The 20,499-nt window shown below is 36.1% G+C and overlaps 1 protein-coding gene across 4 annotated transcripts in view; it reads right to left on the bottom strand.

The window, feature by feature from the left end:
* Positions 1–20,499, bottom strand: part of LMBR1 (limb development membrane protein 1) — a 180,234-nt gene that overhangs the window by 33,238 nt on the left and 126,497 nt on the right. For all 4 annotated transcript variants that reach the window (XM_072652099.1, XM_072652098.1, XM_072652100.1 and 1 more), the window contains 3 exons: positions 7,278–7,358; positions 775–851; positions 132–209 (listed from right to left, as the gene is read on the bottom strand). In XM_072652099.1, the coding sequence (XP_072508200.1) occupies positions 132–209; positions 775–851; positions 7,278–7,358 (236 nt within the window). The remainder of the gene's footprint in view (positions 1–131; positions 210–774; positions 852–7,277; positions 7,359–20,499) is intronic.

The following is a 20,499-nucleotide window of genomic DNA, read 5'->3' as shown; positions in this document are numbered from 1 at the left end:
CATTCTATAATTCTCAATATATTATATCAAATGTCAAATAAATGAAACTTTTTCATTTTACTGTTTGAAATACTCCAAGGACAGACACAGGTACGTCTGTAAAAGAAAACAGCAGTGAAGTTTTACTTTACCCTTGATCCCTTTGGCATTGCAGTTTCATCAACCAAGAGGCAAAGAATGTTGCAGGCAACCAGCAGGACTGAAATAGACTGGAAAGAACAAGAAAGATGTTAACTGTAAGTGTGCACTATTTCATAAAGCTCATTTTTGTTTTTAGGCAAGGCAGCTGGTTTTATGGAACTTCCTAACATGCACAGAATAAAACTTTAGTTAAGCAATATATTAAGCAGAACCCTTTGAGATAGTGGCAGATATATAGGATATCCATTACAAATGAAGAAACTTGAAACTCTCAAAGATTTGAGTTCTACATTCAAAAGCTGCTTGTTAAGAAAACCCTTAACTTCTTTTTCTGGTGAAGGAAGGGTGAAAAATCACATTTTGTAGATTCCATGAGGACATATACTACATTGAGGGCTTGTGGGATCTTGCTATCAAAGGTTTTTGAGGGGTTTTTTGGCATGTTGAATAAGCGGAAATACATTCAGACTCTTAAACTTTGACTGACACCTTGCCACTTTGCCACTTTGATTGACAAGAATGCTAGTTAATTACACTTTTACCTAAAAGCTAGTTACTACACTTCACTTTAGAGTCAATCTAAAAATAAATAAGCAATGTTTTACTTTTCCCAAACCATAGAGAAATTCTTACTGTTTCGATAAGTAGAAGGACCATCACAGCTGGATACACCAAATTCCGTTCCCATGCTGAAGCCTTTTTTCGCCTCTCTTTTCAAGAAAAAAATGAAAAAGAAATTTAATGATTCAATTTGAATATTCCCTATGATATCTGCAGTTTAGAATTTTCACTGATCATAAGTAAACAAATTGCTTCAGTTTTCTTCCAGCCAAATCATGGGCTAGAAACTAGAGACACTTTTTCCCCATTCAAGTTTGATCCTTGGTCTCTGAAGACATGCTTAAGTTTTTTCTTAAGTCATTATATTGGGACAGAAACATAATTATTTCCTTTAAAAACTACAATTCTAAAAGCAGTATAGTGAATGAGATTTGCTAGTCATCAGTAACTTTTCACTTTTCAGCTCATATAACTGACTCAGAGTTATTTTATTTTTCCTCAACTAAAGAGGCTCATTCCTTTCCATGACCTATGGCAAGCCAGTTTTTTAACCAACTGTAGGAAATCAACTAACCCTATAGCATCTGAAAATTTCTTTCTATCACTAAAAGAAACTTAGGACAAACTACACACTATAGCTTTTCAGTTGAATAAATTCTTACCTTACCTTATCAAATCCAGGCAAGAGCAATAATTAAGAAAATGCTCCATTCCCACTATCCCCCAAAAGTATTCTATATCATAATTTTAACTAAAAATAAGCCCATGAATACAGATCTTTAACGAAAATCTTTTTTCAAGTACATTGATGGAAAGAAAAGTTCTGTTTCTTTATATATTTTTTACATCATTGGGCAAATTATTTGGCTATCTGTGACTTTAGAGAAAAAAGGGTAGTAGTGCCAGGTTATGGAAGAACATGCATAGTGAAGTAAATAAAAATAAAAAGTCTCTCTTTTCTATTCCTCCCCACCAAGGAAAACCTCCTAACTAGGTCCATTCCTCCAGAAAGAGGGATAACCACAACCTAAGACTTCACCAAGAATTAAAGAAAAGTGACTTCTTTCATCTCTCTCCTCCTGCCAAGGAAATCACTTCAACTCAGTCAGTCAATAAATATTTATTAAGCACCTACTATGTGCCAGATGCTATGCTAAGTGCTTGGGGATATTTAAAAAAAAGCAAAAGACCCCTAAGCTCCCTTAAGGACCTCACAATCCAATGGGGGAAACAAGAAAACAGATATGTACAAGTAAGTTCTATGCAGGATGAATAAGAAATCATTAACTAGGATCCAAAGGGATTGGAAAAGGCTTTTCATAGGTGGGATTTTAGCTGTGACATGAAAGAAGCTAAGGATATCTGAAGGTGATAGGCAGCCACTGGAGCTTACTGATTAAGGGGATGATGCGGCTGAACCTGGACTTTAAGAAAGTCCCTTTGTGATTGAATGGAGGACACAGTGGAGAGAGACTTAAGGCAAGCAGGCCCACCAAGAGGCTACTACAATAGTCCAGGAATGAAGTTATGAGGACTTTGCACAAGAGTGATGGCAACATTAGAGTAGAGAATATACTCAAGAGATGTTGTGAAGGTAAAATCTACAGGCTTTGGCAACAGATTAGATATGTGGTGGGGAGGGGTGACAGTAAGAAGTTGAGGATGACTCCTGGGTTACAAGCCTGAGAGACTGGGGGATGGTGCTGCCCTCTACAATAATAGGGAAGATAGGGGCAGAAAAGAAGACAGAGAGAAAGATAATGAATTTAGTTTTTCAGACATACTGAGTTTAAGATATCTACTGGACATTCAGATCAAAAAGTCTCAAAGGTAGTTGAAGATGTAAGAGTGGAGGTCAGTAAAGAGGTAGGGGCAGGAAAGGTAGATCTAAAACTCAGCAAAGTGATAGTAATTAAATCCATGGGAGTTGATGAAATCACCAAGTGAAGAGTACAAAGGAAGAAGAGAAGAGGCCAGGACAAAACCCTAAGGGATACCTGTGGTTAGAGGAAGTTATCTGGACAAGAACGTAGCAAAGAAGACTGAGGAGCAGTCTGAGGAGCAGATAGGAGGAGAATGAGGAGAAAGTGGTGTCAAAAAAACCCTAGAGAGAAGAGAGTAGAAAGGAGGTGATCAACAGTGTCAAAGGCTGCATGAAGGTTGATGAGAATGAGGACTGAGAAAAGGCCACTGGAGTTGGCAATTAAGAGATTATTGATAACTTTGGAGAGAGCAGTTTTGATGGAATGATGAGGCTGGAAGCCTGGTTGTATGGGGTCAAGAAGAGAATGAGAGTGAGAAAGTGATGGTATCTATTGCAGACAGTCTATCCCCAAAAGTCAGAAGAGATAAAGAAGATAAGTGAGTGAGGGTGGAAGAATTAAGTGAGGGGTTTTTGAGGATGAGAGAGACATGGGCATGTTTGTAGAGAGCAGGGAAGTAGCTAGTAGATGGTGAGAGACTGAAAATACATGAGAGAGCAGAGATCACAGAGGGGGCAATTTGCAGGAGGAGATGAGATGGAATGGGATTGCCTGTGAAAGTCCCTCTACTTTGTCTTTGTCTTGGTAAAGAACAGCGTCATCTCTGTGTGAGATAGGGTGAAAGAGGAAGCAGAAGCAGAAGGCATTTGAGTGATAGAAGATCACGAGGAACAGGGAAACAGCTCTCAGTGGAAAGTCCCAATTTTTCAGTAAAATATAAGGCAAGGTTCTCAGTTGAGATGGGAAGGGGAGGGGAACCATAGGAAGACAGATGAAAAAGGTTTAGAAGAGCCACTTAGAGAAGGTGATAGTATACGGAAGTGTAGAAGAGAGATGTAGAAGGATCATCTAGCAGTGGTGAGGGCTCAGTTGAGGTTTCATAACATAAATTCATAGCAGACTCAGTCAGAAAAGTTGCCTGATATTTCCACCTTTACTTTGTAACAATATGTGTAGGAACAAAGGCAGGGCACAACCAGTGATGTGATAAAGGAGCCAAGGACTCAGAAGAGGTCAGTGTAGACTTGAATCAGTTCACAGAGGTCGAGATGAGGAAAAGAACAGAGAATGATTAGTGCAAGGGTAACAGCCTGAGAGAGAACTGAGGTATCAAGGGATTAGAGGTCACAATGCAGACAGAGAAGGGTTTGGTACAGAAAGGCAGGAGAATGGAAAGGCAACAGATAAGGTCAGATACAGGGATTAGTTGAGGTAAGATCAGGGAAATAAGCTGTATGTGGCTGAGGTGGGATGTAGGAAGTGAGTGGAAGTTGAGGAACTCAGCGGTTAAGAGTGTTTAGTGTTTGAAGGCACTTCAATATTATGTATGTTCCTTAGTATTAAGGTAAGAGATGAGAAGAAGAGAAAGATTACAGTACAGGTACTGAACTCACTGAAAAAGGAAAGAGTGTCCTAAAAGTCTGTAAACAACATCTACTAGGATTTTGACTGGGTTGAAAATGTGGACTTTATGGACTTCAAAGAAGGAAAGTTACTGAATGATGATGGCTGGGGGAGAACCTAAAAGTGGCAATGGGGAGCAAGGAGTATTCCAATTACCCCACCTCAACTTGTGAACCTAGGGGAATGGGTAAACAGTACAGTCAGTATTGGAAAAGGTAGCAAAGAAGGCTGTGTCATTGGGGGAGTCAGGTCTCAGTGATTGTCAAAAACCAGAAAGAACAGAAGAGGAAAACATTTAAGATGAAGGCAAGTTTGTTGCCTGTAGTACAGACAATCCAGAGGGCAGAGTGGAAGGGATAGGTAGTACTTGGTTGAGACTCGGAGGTGGGAGGGTTAAGGAGAATAGGAATAAGGAATAAGATGGTTGGAAATGGGGAACAGGGCCTGGGTTTTTATCAAAATGGGTTCAGAATTTCTAGGGTATGTATGGTATGACCAAGTATGAATTTTGTTCAGTTATTGTTCAATCATGTCCAACTTTTTATGACCCCATTTGGGGTTTTCTTGGCAAAGATACTAGAGTGGTTTGCCATTTCCTTCTCCAGCTCATTTTACAAATGAGGAAACTGAGTCAAATAGGGTTAAGTGATTTGCCACTTACAGTCACACTGCTAACAAGTGTCTAAGGCCAGACTCGAATTCAGGAAGATAAGTCTTCCTGACTCAAGATCCAGCTCTAGATTCTGTATCATCTAGCTGGCCCTGCTGTGAATATGTTAATCATTAAGTAGAGGACAACTCTCCTCTTTCCAAAAGAAGCTGGAGATCAGGCATGAGACTGTGCGGCATGAGATAGATGGTTAGATAGAAAGTCCCTGTTTCTCTTCTCTTCTCTCTAATGGGATTAGGCGACAGAATCAGGACATGGAATTCCCACCTCCAGCCAACGTTTCCTCTTCCTTTTTCATCAGAAGACATGCACTTTACCTATGCTCTCCTTATGGGAGGCTGAGGATCAGATAGGCTCAGAAAAAGGTGGAAGTCTTGCTGCACGGAGGGAGAAGTCACCCAGTCATGCCCAGGTCCATGAAACCTTTCCTTTTTCTCTTCCCTCAGGTAAGGCTATTCACAAAAGGAAGGGAAAACCTTGGTGCCCATGGTGAAAGAAAAGGTTCATAGTAAAAGAAGAGATTCTAATTAAGTTTGATCTTCTAAGAGAAAGAGATTTAAAACTAAAGAAGACCCCCTAAAGCAAAAGAAAGGTCTTCAATTTGATCTAAGCCCCTGCGTATGAGAAACCTAGAATTGAACTTTTGAGGCCTCAGCAACTATTGAGATACCCCTCTGTAGTTGCCTACATCTAATCAAATATTTCAAGCCCGTTTGGCTATCTATAAAAGTTAGCCATTTTGGAAAACAGTTTGGAATTACACACAACAGTTACTAAACTGTGAATGACTTTTAACCTAGCTATAATCAAAAGAAATCAAAGAAATAGGAGAATATCCTATAGACACATAAATATTTATAGCAACTCTTTTATGGTGGCAAAAAAAAAAAAATACTAGAAACTAAAGGGATGTCCACCAATCAGAGAATAGTTGAACAAAATTATGGCAGGTGAATGGGATGGAATACTGTTGCTATGTAAGAGATGAGAAAACAAATTATTTCAAAGAGACACAGAAAGACGTGTATGTTAATTTCTTCACTAGTTCTCAATTTCCTCATCTACAGATAGGGCTTAAATTAGATATTATCTAAGGAACCTAAATCCTCATTTTTTGTTTGTATTTTTTAAAACTCAAATAGGGAAAGAATGAATAACTACTCCATAATTAAAGGCATTAAGCCACTGTTTACCAAATCAATTATATTAGACTAACCTGCACACAACCTTAGTGCACTCACAAAAAAATGTAAAAACCCATAAAGAAATTCCTGCCACCACAATAAAAGTTACAATAGAGGTAAATATAGATCTACTAAAGAGACTCTTTCACCTTCTCAGTACTAAACCATAAAGCCTTATGCACAAAACCTGCTCCAAAGATAAACAGGGCTTGCCACTTTAGATCTGTTGTTACCTCAGTGGATCCTCATAACAAATCAGTTCAAGATTCGTCAAATTCTTGGGCTCTAACACCAAGTATAAGCTTAAGAACCCTTCTAAGATACTTTTTGTTCCTGCAAACACTTAGTATAGGGAGGGACTTGGATATAAGTTTAAAAGCACAACGGACAACTTTTCATCTACCTAGATCCTTAAAACGTTCTGATGAATACATATTCCACTTCTTCTACTTTTTCATTTAAAAATGCCAAATATAACTTTTAATATCCTAATTTTATCTGCAAGATTATAGGACTCAACAATGTTGGTTGGGAAGTCATGCTGCAGTGTTGAAAGATCACATAACTTGAGTCAGAGGTCTTGGCTTGAATAGAACTTAAGTTCTTGAAGGCAGGAACAGTTTCATTTTTGTCTTTGTAGCCCGCAAACCTTGCATAGCTCCTGGCATACAGGAGGTACTTAATAAACATTACTTGACTGTCTAAGATTTGGATCTGCCTTTGTGACCTTGGGCAAGTCTAGTAACCTCTTAGCTCTATTATCTGTAAAATGGGCTTGGGGATGTACAGTGATCACCTACAGGTTATGATCCTAGGAATTATAATAATTAGTAATGTGAGGAATCACTGTTTACTAAATGCCCTCCTGAGGAGATACTACCTTAAAAGCAACTCAATTATTATTTGAGCTCAGTGTTTCTCAAATTGAAAGAGTCATCAGATTCTAAGGGCATTTCAAGGTCTGCAGATGAGGGCTTCTAACATGTGATGATGGTTTATATCCGACCTACTCACCATCTCTAATGTTCTCTTGCTGTCTTAGCCCCTGTTTGCTTTACCCACAACTTCCATTTACGCTTCCTATTTGACATCCTATACTCCTTTCCTGGCCCGCTAGAAAATATCTTCTTCTGGGTGAAATACATAACAAGCTTTAAAAGATAAATAAGTGTGTCCCATCTTACCCCCCTCCCTCCAGGAAAAATCATCTGACATCTTTGGTCAGGGTGACAACTTTTAATATTTAATAAAAATTAAAACTTTTTTATATTTTATCAAATGTAATATTCTTCAGTAAGATGAGTAACAAGTCAATATTGTAGAAAAGTTCAATACCTAATTTTGACTTCATTGCCTTCACATTGTCAAGTTCTTTTTCCAGTTCCATTGTATTATATTCCACTGATGAAGATAACCCTGTCCAAAGAAATGATATTTTAGAAAAATAGCAAAATAAATTTTTAAAAAGACAATCATACTGTGAAACAACAATACAAGACAGGTAGTACCTATATTCAATTAGAATCAATTGTAAAACATTTCAAATGTTGATAAGTTCTTCCATGTTTGGGTTTTAGAATAAATAAAAATATTAACATAGAGTATTTAGAGGAAAATATATTGATTTTCCTTTAGCACTTTAACATAACTTCTACATACATTATTCTTAAAGAGTCTATACATATCTAAGAAAATATCTTTCTAGCAGAGCCTATTTCTATGCACTATTTCAAAAATCCCTTACTTTTATACAAAGACATTGGGACTACATACAGTGCTTCAGAAAGCATGTAAGTCATTAATGAATAATGATTATTTAATATCAGTGTTCATTATTTATTAGGCAAGATTTTGTATGGCATAGAGAATTAAAGCAATATCTATTTAGTACAAATAAATGTACTATCTTCTAATTACAAAATTAATTATATACTATAAAACTGAATAGTTTACCTTTACGTGAAAATATATTAATATGGATACTTCACTCCAATATGCCATTACCTGGAACTTTCATACAGCTATAATATAACAGATTCTTAATGGGAAGACTAAAAGATGTGATCTGAAATGAACTGAAGATAATATGATCTGTACTATTTTAGTAATAAAGATATTCTCTTGCATTCTAGTTATTTTAAAAATTCATGGTAACTAATAACAGAAGTACTATACATGGTACAACAGAAATAGTACTAGATTTGAAGTTAGAGGAAAATAGTTGAAATTCTAAATCTCCTGTTTATTACTATGTAACTTTCAGCAAGTCATTTCACTTTTCTAAGACTCAGTTTCTTCAGCTGTAAAATAAGTTCAACTAAATGTCCTCTGAGGGTCTACCCAGTTCTAAATCTATGATTCTATGAATTTGAGATTAACTAGAAAAATCAATTATCCAACCATAATGGAAGTTATTATGACTAGGAAATCCAAATACAGATTTCATTCCCTGTATCTTATGGAAAAAGTCTCCAATACAATAAAGATTAAGAAAAACAAGTGAGTGGAGTATATATGACTTTTGAAAAGAATTTGCTTTGATCTTATGAGGGAATGAATCAAAATGAATTTATTTGTAATATACTGCTATCAAGAAATTATGTGAAAATATGAAAATAACTGTTTTCCATTTGACTCTGGAGCACATCTAGAGTATATGTATTTGGAAGGCCAAACATATTTTTTTTCAAGGATAAAACTTAAAAGAGCTTATTTTTGAAGTACTAATTTTATTAGGCATATGTGTGCCAGGCACAAAAGAGGTAGTTTATAAGGGAAATATAAAATTTTCATCCAACATATATTTATATTTTCAAGTAAACTGTACTTCTATAAAACAGTTAATTAATCAAAGCATAATACATAACACTAAAAGCAATAGTTGCCCTTTTAGTATAGTGTATTATTTCACTTCCTTTATTAGAAAAATGATTTTGTTTGGCAGAACTTTGACTTAAAATTGCCAATACAAACAAATAAGAAGAATGGCAAAACACGTACAAAAAGAGATGAGGCAAACTACATTTAAGCATCGTATCATAATTACATTATTTCAAAATGCACCTAAAAAGTTCAGTGTCAGCATTGTCTAGCCAATAAGTCAAAATGGTAGACAAAACCTGTTTGGACTAGTCGTGAAAAATTAGAAGGGATTCTCCAAGAAAACCACAAAGCAGCTCATTTAAGGTCAATTTAACGGTATTATTCTGTTTTTCTTCCAGCCCTGACATAAGATTTCACTACCTCAAAGGAAACTGTAAGAGTATCTATTTGCATTCCCCCTAGGTGATTGGCAGTTCAACACCAATTAGTTCAAAATTACACTGTTACTAGCATGCAATAAAAACAACACCTTTCATCTTTCTTACACAGGTAAGAATACCTTCAGAGCCAATAACTTTGATCAAATAAGTATTTTTGATCCTGCCCCACCCGTCTCTTTGGATTCAGGAAAACTAATAGCTAACAGCAACTTTTCCCGGCTTTATTCTTCAGCTGAAAGACTGATGTGGGTATTGAAAATATTTCTGCTTCCAAAATATTATAATTTCCCAAAGTCCAATATTTCTTCAATAATAAAAGTGCCCTCAACTGATATTGTTCAGTCATTATATACTGTCTACAAAGTAATATAACTTTTTATTTTACACTATGGCTTCCTATTGTGCATTACAGTTAATATTTTAAAGAACAGGAATCAGGTCAACACTTTAACATAATCAATGCTAGCCTAAACAAACAAAAACCAGGGAGAAACGTGTGAGCAATTTGTTAAAAACAACTTTAAACAACCAAAGGAGTTCTTAACCTTTACTGTTTCATGAAATCGATGAACTTCTCAAAATAAGATTTTAAAATAATTGAAAAAAAATACTAATTTTCAATTAAAGGTTAGGGAACCTAAAGATGTGATTCTTTTCTCCTTCCAGATCATGGATTCTCTGAAATCTATATACATAGACCCCCTTGGAAAACCACAGAGGACAAGTTAAGAGCTCCTGAACTTGGACCTCCCAACAAGGACCCCTTTAAAACAGAAAAGATATTCATTACACAAGAAGTTTGGGGTTGCTGATCTTTGTGGGGGGGGAAGAGGAAACAATTCTAAAATAGAAAAGTACAACACAACATTATTAAAGTATATGTGTATATGCTAGAAGAAATTTATTTTTTTAAAAAGTCAGTTTTTATAAGAAATCTCTTTACTAAAGATCATGAAGTCAATTCAGAAACTTTCAAATGCTTTTCTTCATAGTATCTCTTATCCAAAATACAATGAATTTATTAAATCACCACATACAGAAAAGACTAAATAAATTTCCTCAGTTACTAGTGCAACTTAGAAATATTGTTGATTAGTCAAATTCTGATAGGCATTAAAAAACGGAAACCTATAAGCTACCTGAAGACAAGAACTGTCCCTTTTTGTCTTTATATCCATAGCATCTAGCACAGAACCGGCTAATAGTCACTGGTTAATAAATATCTGTTGATGTTATGTATCTGTTACAGCTTCATACCAGACACTAGCTAAGATCTTCAGTAAGGAAGAAAATAAGGAATTGCCTTCTCTACTTCTAACGTTTATTTAAGTAATATTTTCTGTCTCAATTACAGGTGATTAAAGGTAAGAGTCTGGAGACCCTCACTATCAGATGCTAAATGTAATTCAAAATATTGTGTGAAAATGCAAATACATTTGAATTGCTAATGATTTTAATTAAGGTAAAAAGCATTAAACATCAGCAGTTTTGAAATCCATCCATAACGACAAACACAGTGCATGAATTTGCTCATTGTTCTTTTCTACTTGAGACATTAGCTGGAATTAGGTCTTTGACACACATACACACACACGTGTACACATATGTATATAAACACACGTGTTGCCCTTCATGGTTCATAACTGTATATATTATTACTGAAAATATTTTCTACGTTAAAGGAATCAGCAAGTCAACATGCATGCAATATTACATCTTGTTAAGTCAGCTAGTCATTATTAAACATTTACTATGTGCCAGAGCACGGTTAAGTGCTAGGGGCACAATGGCAAAAACCAATCCTAGCCCTCAAGGAATTCCCATTCAAATGTGGGAAATGACATGTAAACAACTAGGTACATACAAGAGAGTTGATGAAGGTAATCTCAAAGGGGAAAGGCACCAGCAGCTTGGAAGACTAGGAAAGGCCTCCTGCAGAAAACAGGATTGGAGATTGAGTCTTGAAGGAAGCCAAGCAAACTAAGAGGCATGGAGGTGAGGACAGAATAAGGATGGGAGACAGCCAGTATGAAAGCACAGAATGAAAGACAGAGGCAAGTAGGACAGTGAACCTGGATCAAAGACTGTGTGAAGAGGAGCAAAGTTTAAGAAGACTGAATTAACAAGAATGTTTTCTTATATTGAGACCCTACTCTTATCTGAAACTCCTTGGTAACATCATAGACTATATAATGCCTCTACTCAAAAAAATCAATATAATTTCTCTGCCATAATAATGTGGTCTATGAGTATCCCATTAAATAAGCTTCTATTAAATGCCTACTGTGTACAAAGTACTGGGAGAAAAAAAAGACAACACTCCCCCCTAAATGTCCCTGACCTCAAGTAGCTTATATTATAGAATATATAAGTAAACATAAAGTAATACAGGCAATAGAGAACACCAAAAGCTGGGCAGTTCAGGAAAAGTTTCTATAGAAGGCAGCGCCTGAGCCAAACTTTGAATTATGTCAGGGATTCCAAGAAGTAGAGGTAAGAAGAGAATTCATGCCCAGAATGCCAGATGCATATACAAAGGCACAGAAGTGGGATACAGCACATAGAGACCATAAAGTAGCTAAAATGCAGGTCTGACTGAATGTAGAGTTCATAAAGGTGAGCAACAGGAAATAAGTGTGGAATGGTGGAGGGGAATGCCATGGTCAGACCTATATCTTAGGGAATATTAAGTTAGCATGTACAAGGAAGATGAATTAGAGACAGGGAAATAATGAAAGAAAGATGTCTAGCAGGAAGCAATTACAACAGCTTAGATGAGAAAACAAGTAAGGAGAAAGGAATGGACATGGAAGTAAATTGAAACAAAACTTATTAACTGACTGGATATTGGGGGAGAGAGGCAGAGGGAGAGGGAACCAGAATTTGCAAACCTGAGGGACTAGAAAGATGGTGGTTCCCTTGACAGAAATCAGGGAGTTGAAGAAAGGACAGGAGTGGGAGAAAAATTAATGTTTCATTTTGGATATGATGTGTTTGAGATTCAAATGGGACATTTGGTAGCAGGTAGCTGGCAGTGAATGGAGTTCAGCAGAAAAATTAGCACTTCTAAATTTGGGAATTTTCTGCTTAAAAATGACAACTGAATTCGTGGAAGCTGATAAGATAGAGCATCATGTGAGAGGAACAGTCTAAGTAGGTTTACAGAGTGTACAAGGGAGTGGGAAAGTCCAGGAGAGGTCAGATAGATTATGAAGAGCTTGAATGCCAAAAAAAGGCATTTATATTTGATTCCTATGCATTAGAAAATAACTTTGGCAGCAGAGTTGAGGTATGGACTGGAGGGCAAGTTAGGAGATTTTTGCGATAGTCCAAGGAGTGGAGGACTGAGCTAGGGTGGCAGCTATATGAGTAGAGAAAAGGGAGTACATATGAGAGATGTTAAGGTAAAAGTATTAAAATTTGGCACATGTGGGATTGGTATAAAAAGTTGAGGATGATGTCAAAGTTGTGAACTCAGATGACTAGGATGATGGTAGTGCCTTCAACAGTAACAGGGAAGTTCAGAAAAAGGGAAAGCTTGAGGAGGAAGATAGATAATGAGTTCTATTTTGGAAATGTTGAATTTGAGACACTTATGAGATACCAAGCATAATATATCCAAAAGATAACTGGAGTTATGGTACTGTAGCTCAAGAGAGAGACTAGGGCTAGATATACTCCTCTGGGAATCAGCTGCATGAAGTTGATAAACGAACCCCTGAGAAATGATGAGATGGCCAAGTGAGACAGTACAGAGGGAAAAGAGAACAGAGCCCAGGACAGAGCTATGAGGGATACCCATTGTTAGTGGGCATGACATGGATGAAGAACCAACAAAAGAGGCTAAGAAGAACCTCTTTTGGAAGAGGGACAAAAGGAGAATTAGGAGAGAGCTGATTCAGAAAAATTTCAAGAGGAGAACATCCAGAAAGAAAAGGTTGTCAATGTTAAATGTTACAGAGTATGATTAGTATGGAGAAAAGGTAATACAACTTTCACAGCACGTATTCTATCCCTTATTTGGCACTTATTTCTATTGCCTAGTATTATTAGCTATTATTTCATATATCCATGTCTTACCTCCCTAGGCAGGTGGCAAGTGAACTCCCTGAAGGCAAAGGTTGAGTCTTCAGGACTACTCTTCAGGACTAGTGCCTTCAAGGGCACAATTGTACTTGTGTGCAGCTAGAAGGGAGCAAATGAGTTGGTCCTAGGTAATGAGTAGATCAAGAAACTGGGAACTTGGGATATTTAGGGAAGCATCAAGGCTTCAATGTATATTGAAGTTCCCTAGGATGAAGGCAGAAATCTGGGTGGAAAGAAAGACTATAAGCCAAGCATATAATTCACTGAGGAAGAAAGAATGTCATAGGATTTGGATTGAGTGATAAATTTGTAAAGTATGAATATTAAAGGAGGAATGAATAGTGAGATACTAACAGGACAGTCTAGACATATCAATGGGGAGCTGGATATATTCTAACTCACCAGTGAGTTGGGAAAGGGGAGAGAAACAAAATAAAGTACTGCCAGTACTAGAAATGCTATCAAAAGGGAGTCAAATCTCACTGTCAGAAGTTGAAAGGAATGAAAAAGGAAAAGGTTCAAGATGAAAAGAATTTGTTAATTTTGAAGGAGACATTCAAAAGGACAAGTGGAAGAGATGAGTAGATCTATATTGGTATGGGGGGGGCAAGATTTGGGTGAGTAGGGGAAAATGAGAGGGGAGGGCTGAAGTAGATGGGAATGAGGGAAGGGGCAACTGGAGAGAAGGCACAAAGTCATGATCTTGAAGAAAGCAATTTTAGTAGATCAATCACGACAAAAAACAGATTTCAAGGGGTTGATAACAGTTGGAGGCAAGAAAGTGAGGCAGTGGCTATAGCCAGGTCTTTTTAAGGAGTTTGACTGTTAAGATAAGAGATCTAGAATGATCATTTGAAGGGGGGGGGGATGTCAAACAAAGAATGGAGAACTTTTTCGTAAGAATGGAAAATCCTTAAGGATGGAGAATATCTGGGGATTGAAGGCAGCAGGAAAAGGAACCACTGTATAAGAAGAAGCTCAAAATTAGATAGAAAAGATGATTAAAGGGGAAAGTTGCTAGGGAACAAGAGGGGATGGGGTTCAAAGACACAAGTAGAGGTTTTGGTGTTGGTAAGGAGAAGAAACAAATCACCTTCTGAAACTGAAGCAAAGGAGGCTAACATAAGAGATGGTGTTGAGGAGGCCTGCAGTGACAGAGCAAGACACAGGCTTACTACTCCTGACACTACATGTGTCAGCAGTCACAAGACATGGTTTATATTACTAGATTGTCAACAACATAAATGAATGAATAATAACTTTATTATATATCATATATTAATAAATTAATAATAATGAAAAGATCTCCCTATAGTTTTCAATCTCAAATATCATACTTAAAAGCACCAGACAAAATGGTAAAATCTCACACATATTGTCAGGCATGCAAACACCATCTGCAGTAGTCAAATAGGTACTATCATATCAAAATCTAGCAAATATAGTATGGTGTTCTAATATGAGTGTCAATAGTGTGCTACCTTATTGGCCATTAATTTTTTTTAAATTAAGATAAATAGGAACTAAGAATTCTTATAAGTTATTGTTTTTTGCAACTAAAATCCTGATACAGATTAAGAAATATTCAACCTAAGCATTTCATAAATAAAACTCAGTAGAAATAACAGATACTAACACAAGGAGGCAAAGTAACCTCATAGTTATTACACAGACTTGGTAAGTGTAATGGTAATAGAATAGGAAGATCTTTCCCACCCATTAATAGGCCTATGTGACCTTTTCAGAGCTCAGGACCAGCTGACTGCTGTGGCAGGACCTGAGTCACACAGAGCCTGAGTAACATGGCATGGTGGGAGGAGCTTGCCAAATGGGTGGAGCAGGAAGTAAGACACAGCAGAGGGACTGGGAGACAGCGAGCCAGGGAGGCAGAGCAGCTAGTATAAGTGAGAGAGGAAGGAATTTTGCTTAGGGGAGCTTGTTTGTGGGGAGGCCTAACAGGGAAGGCTTGGGGAGGTCGGTACTCCCTGGACTGATGATGTGTATAAACTTCTTTGTTACCATGGAGGAACTGGCTTTCTGGCATCTGAATAAATATCTTGGTTTCATCTCTGAGGAAGAGAGTTATTTATATTTCGTGAATTCACCCTGGAAACACACATGCAAATTCATAGTGACTGCTATGGGTACTGCATTGGCATTACGGTTGGATGAAAGCCATGACTAGACTATACTGTGTAAAAGTATGCCTTATCCAAAAGAAATGGGCAAAGGGAAAGGGAATGAGGCTACATTAGTTTTATTAAGAAGGTATACTCATGAGGACATAGAGGAACCACAGAGATGTATAACGGATAGACGAAGATCAATGAGGGAAAAACAGAAATGATTTTGTAATTGGTAATGTACTATTAAAAACACCTGGCCAGAAAGAGGAAACTGATGAGGAATTTAGGAAACAGGGCAGAAGCCTGGCATAGAGGCACCGATGGGAGACTCCAAGTCTCAAGACATCTGCTGGAGATCTCTCTGCCAAAAGTCAAGCAACTAATAACTTCTTGATTTGCATTACTGGTAATTTCATCCTTTGAAAGATGGAAGAACTGACAAGGGAAAATTCTATTCTAGATCGAAAGAAACAGTTGCTGGGGTAGAAATAATAGAAACCCTCTGGGAAAGCAATTATTCCCTCCTATAGTTTGTGAAAGAGAAAAAGAAATTTGGGTAGTCTGACAACCATCCTAAATTTTCAGAAAATAGATTTCAAAAGGCTCAGAGGAAGACATGAACTAAAACACCACAAGGGAAGTCAAATGAGGAGGAATAGCAAGTGCTTAAGAATGAAATTCTGAAGAAAAAAGGAAAATAGTTGCAGTGAGAAGTAAAAGTAGGACTTTTCTGAAGATACTGATGTGGATGCATAGGAAACTCACATACCAACTTACAATTTAAAATAAATGTCTAAAAGATGGAAGCAAGGCTGGGGAAAAGAGGATGCATAATATGTGTCACAGTCCTGTAAGAATGCTATCAGGAGTAAGAAAGCTGTAAGTTCTAAAGCAGTGATGGGAGAAAAAGAGACACAATGAAGGAAGAGGACTTTTGTGGGAAATGAGATCATTGTTGGGATTTCATCTTTATTTTGCCTCTGTTTTTCTCCGTCAAGGAGAATGACCACTACTGTAGAAATTCAGAATAAAAATAACAGGGAGTTGATGTCTAAAATAAGGAGATAAGTGAGAGCGCTTACATGCTGTTGATGAATGAAAGTCACCTGGCCAGGATTAACTAGATATATCTTCAGTCCTGAAAGAACTGGCAGGTATTAGTGCTGAACCAGTCAGTGAAATATGAAAGATCATAGAAAATGCAAATGATAACACAAGACTGGAAAGGGGTATATGCTGCCCCTTTCCAAAACGATGAAGAAACTCTGAAAATAGGTCAGTGAATTTGCCTTTGGTTTCAGGGACAATTCTAGACAGAATGAAAAAGATGGGTAACAAATATCTAGAAAGATTAAAAAAAGGGGTTAAAAAAAGCCAACACTGCTTCACTGACAGAGGACTGTGCCAGCCTAACCTCTTTCCTTTTGTAATAGGATTACTAAACTAGTAGATGAGGGGAATGCTACAGTTTATATAATTTAACTTAGAATTTAACAAAACCTTTTGATAAAGTCTCTGATACTCTTCCTGTAGAGAAGACATCATATGGACTAGATGATAATACAGTTAAGATGAATTTAGTACTGATTCCATCTGTCTGACTGAATGGCCAGACTCAAAGAGGATTTATTCATACCTCAGATGTCAAGATGGCAAGAAATCTCCAGTGGAGTATCGCAGGGATCTATGCTTGACCCTAGGCCATTTAACATGTTTATGAATAACATATAAAAGTTCAGAGACATGCTTATCAAATTTGCAGACATCACCAATCTAGGAGGCAGAGTTAACATATGAAATGACAAAGTCAAAATTCAAAAGGACCCTGACAGAGCATTGGATCGAATCCAAAGAGATGAAATTCCACAGAAATAAATGTAAGATTTTATATTTTGGTGAAAAACAAACAAACAAAAAACCAACCACAAACACACAACTTTACAACACAAGAGGGAAGACATAGTAGAATAATAGCACTTATCTTGAAAAAAAAAAAGACAGAGTTTTAGTGGATGGCAAGTATAACATCAATCAGTAGTATGACATAGTGGGCAAAAAAAAACCCCCCAAACTAATGTGATCTTGGGATGCATTAAGAGAGGCAGAATTTCCAGGAAAGGGGAGGTAACAGTTCCAATGTATTCTGCCCTCATCAGACCTTACTTGGAATACTATGCTCAATTCTAGATGAGCTAGAGGATGTGAGGAAGAGAACAATCAGACTAAGGAAGGGCCCTGAGACCATGTCGTATTGGATTAGTTGAAGGAACTGGGCACATTCAGCCCGGAGAAGACTCAGGGGCACATGACAGCCATCTTCAAGTACTTAAAAGGTGGTCAAATTGAGGAGGGCAAATTTAGGCTTGATTTCAGGCAAAATTCCCTAACAACTGATTCAAAGCAGAATAAGTATATTAAGAGAGGGCTGGCTTCCCTTCCTTACTGGATGGATGGCTACTTGTTGGCTATGTTATAATAGGGATTCATTTTGTGTACAGATGAAGCAGAGAGTCATTGAGTTCTCTTCCACTGGTCAAATTTTGTGATCCTTTATTTTCTTACCCATAGTTCCACAAATTTTAGTGAAAAGCTTGCTTCAAAATACACAAAATGAGACTTCCTCCATCATATAACTTTTAACATTTTCCTGCATAAGATTTCACATTATTTTGTTAATGATTCCTTGTTACCTTAGAAATAATAAGAATAAAAAGGACCTATTTGTCCAAAAATATTTATAGCAAGCAGCTCGTTTTGGGGTGGCAAAAGAACATAAATTGAGGAGATAGCTACCAGTTGGGGAATGGCTGAACAAGTCGAGGTATATGATTATAATGGAATATTACTGTGCTATAAGAAATGACAAGCAGGATGATTTCAGAAAAACCTGAACTTACATGAACTGATGCAAAATAAAATGAGCAGAACCTAAAGAATGTTGTACACAGTAACAGCAGAGATATTATATGATGATCAACTGTGAATGACTTAGCTATTCTCAGCAATATAATCATCCAGTGGACTCATAATGAAAAATTCTACACACATCCACGAAAACAAATGGACTGTGAATGCAGATCAAAGTATACAAATTTTTTCATGGTTTTTTTTTTTACCTGTTTCTTCTTTCACAATATGACTAATATGGAAATATATTTTTGCATAATTGCACGTGTATAACCAATATCAAATTGTTTGCCATCTCAGGGAGGGGAATACGGGAGAGAGGGAAGAAGAAAGAGATTTTGAAATTTAAAATTTTTTAAATGAATTTTTAAAATTGTTTTTACATATAACTGGGAAAAAATAAAAAATTATCACAGTTTTTAAATTACAAGAATAACCTGGCATAGTGTATATTTGGGAATGAATTTTCATTAAATAAAATCCACACTCTTCAAGTGATTTTATAGGATATAAGAATATAACCAAAGATATATTTCTCAATTACATAATAAGGCAAAAGAATAACCAAAATAAAATTAATTCACAAGACTAGAATTATATTCTTTATACTTTTTCAGACTAAAAGTAGCAGATCCTATACATTTTACTCCTCTAACTTCTGGGATGGACTAATGAAAACACTCAACACCCATACATGGATTATCTGACTTTTTGTCAAAGAAGCATTCACTTTATACCATAAACATGCCTCTACTAACAGATCTCATATTTTCCACTTTAAGTATTTTACAATAGATAACTAACATCAAACAGTAACCATAATAATCACCCTATGATGTCTTCAAAGAGTCTCAGTGAATAGATCTTTGTGTGTACATTATAAAGAGACAACTTACATAATAGTAGAGATACGTAGAATATGGCCCACCAAAATGATACAAAACAAAAATTTGCTGTTGAATCCATTTTAATGACTTTAAAATGTAAAATCTATATTTTATTAACACCTACATATTAGTTTTCTTACTCTACTTCATTTAAAGATGCATTTGGCCTTCTAGCTATTATTTCTTTTTCTTTAAAAGTGACACTTTCAAACTTTAGGAGTTTGCGTAAGCCTTAAGATTTTAAAATAATTAGAAGGGTATTTTTGGAGGGCCAGTCCAGAAAAGATGGGGTCAGGGAAGAAGTAAAAGCTGGTAAAGAAAGGGCTTATTTCAAATACTATTCCTAGCACCACTACTATCCATGACACAACATGTCTAATCTCTTTAAATTTCAGTTACTGATTTGTAAAATAGAAATAATATACATTTCAAAACTACTGGGATAAGAGAGGAAGAAAATTAAATCCTATTTGATAGCATTAAATACATCCTACATTGTTGAAACACATTCATCTTAATTCCTGACAGCTTATATATATTACATATTATTATGACTATCTATACCAAATAAATTCTAAAAAGGCTTATAAATTTAATGCTATAGTATGAAGCTGATAACACTGTTTCTGAATAAAATCTGTAACACTCATTTATTTTCAATTACTACTAACAACTAAATATAGTGGCACGTAAAGTGGTGTTAATAACGTAATGAAGCTAAGGGATCAAAGATCTAAGAGTTTACCCCTCAGTATGTGGTGTCTATTTTACTTTTTGTACAATGGTTCCAACTCTACCCTTCACACACAAAAAACCTTTCAAAATAAATCTAATATACATTTTTTGATCTAAACAAATCTTTATGTATAGTTTCACTTAAGATGCTTCAGAATTATGCACTTTGGTGAAAACACATCCCTATAACATACTATTTGTTTCTGAATTAAAATAGAAATATAATTTGTTGCTAATTTGAACCTTGAAAAAAAATTACATATCTTTCAATACATTGAGAAACCAGGTCAAGACAAAAAAATCACTAAAATAAAAACAAATCAAGAAAAATTTATATATTTTCCACTCCTTTATTAATTTCCTCTTTCTACTAGAGACTAATTTTTAAAACTATTCGAGGACTTTAAAAAATAAAATTTTTAATTTCTTAAAATGCTTCACAATCTAGTTTAAAATGATCTTCAAAATTTCAGGCCAAAAAATAATTTACTTTCAAGAAATAATTAAGAAAACAAGTTTCTGACACCTTAAGGATGCAGTAAGAGTGCTGACC

The sequence above is a fragment of the Notamacropus eugenii genome, chromosome 3 (assembly GCF_028372415.1).
Source record: "Notamacropus eugenii isolate mMacEug1 chromosome 3, mMacEug1.pri_v2, whole genome shotgun sequence".
NCBI lineage: Eukaryota > Metazoa > Chordata > Mammalia > Diprotodontia > Macropodidae > Notamacropus > Notamacropus eugenii.
This window is presented reverse-complemented; position numbering and strand designations above follow the sequence as displayed.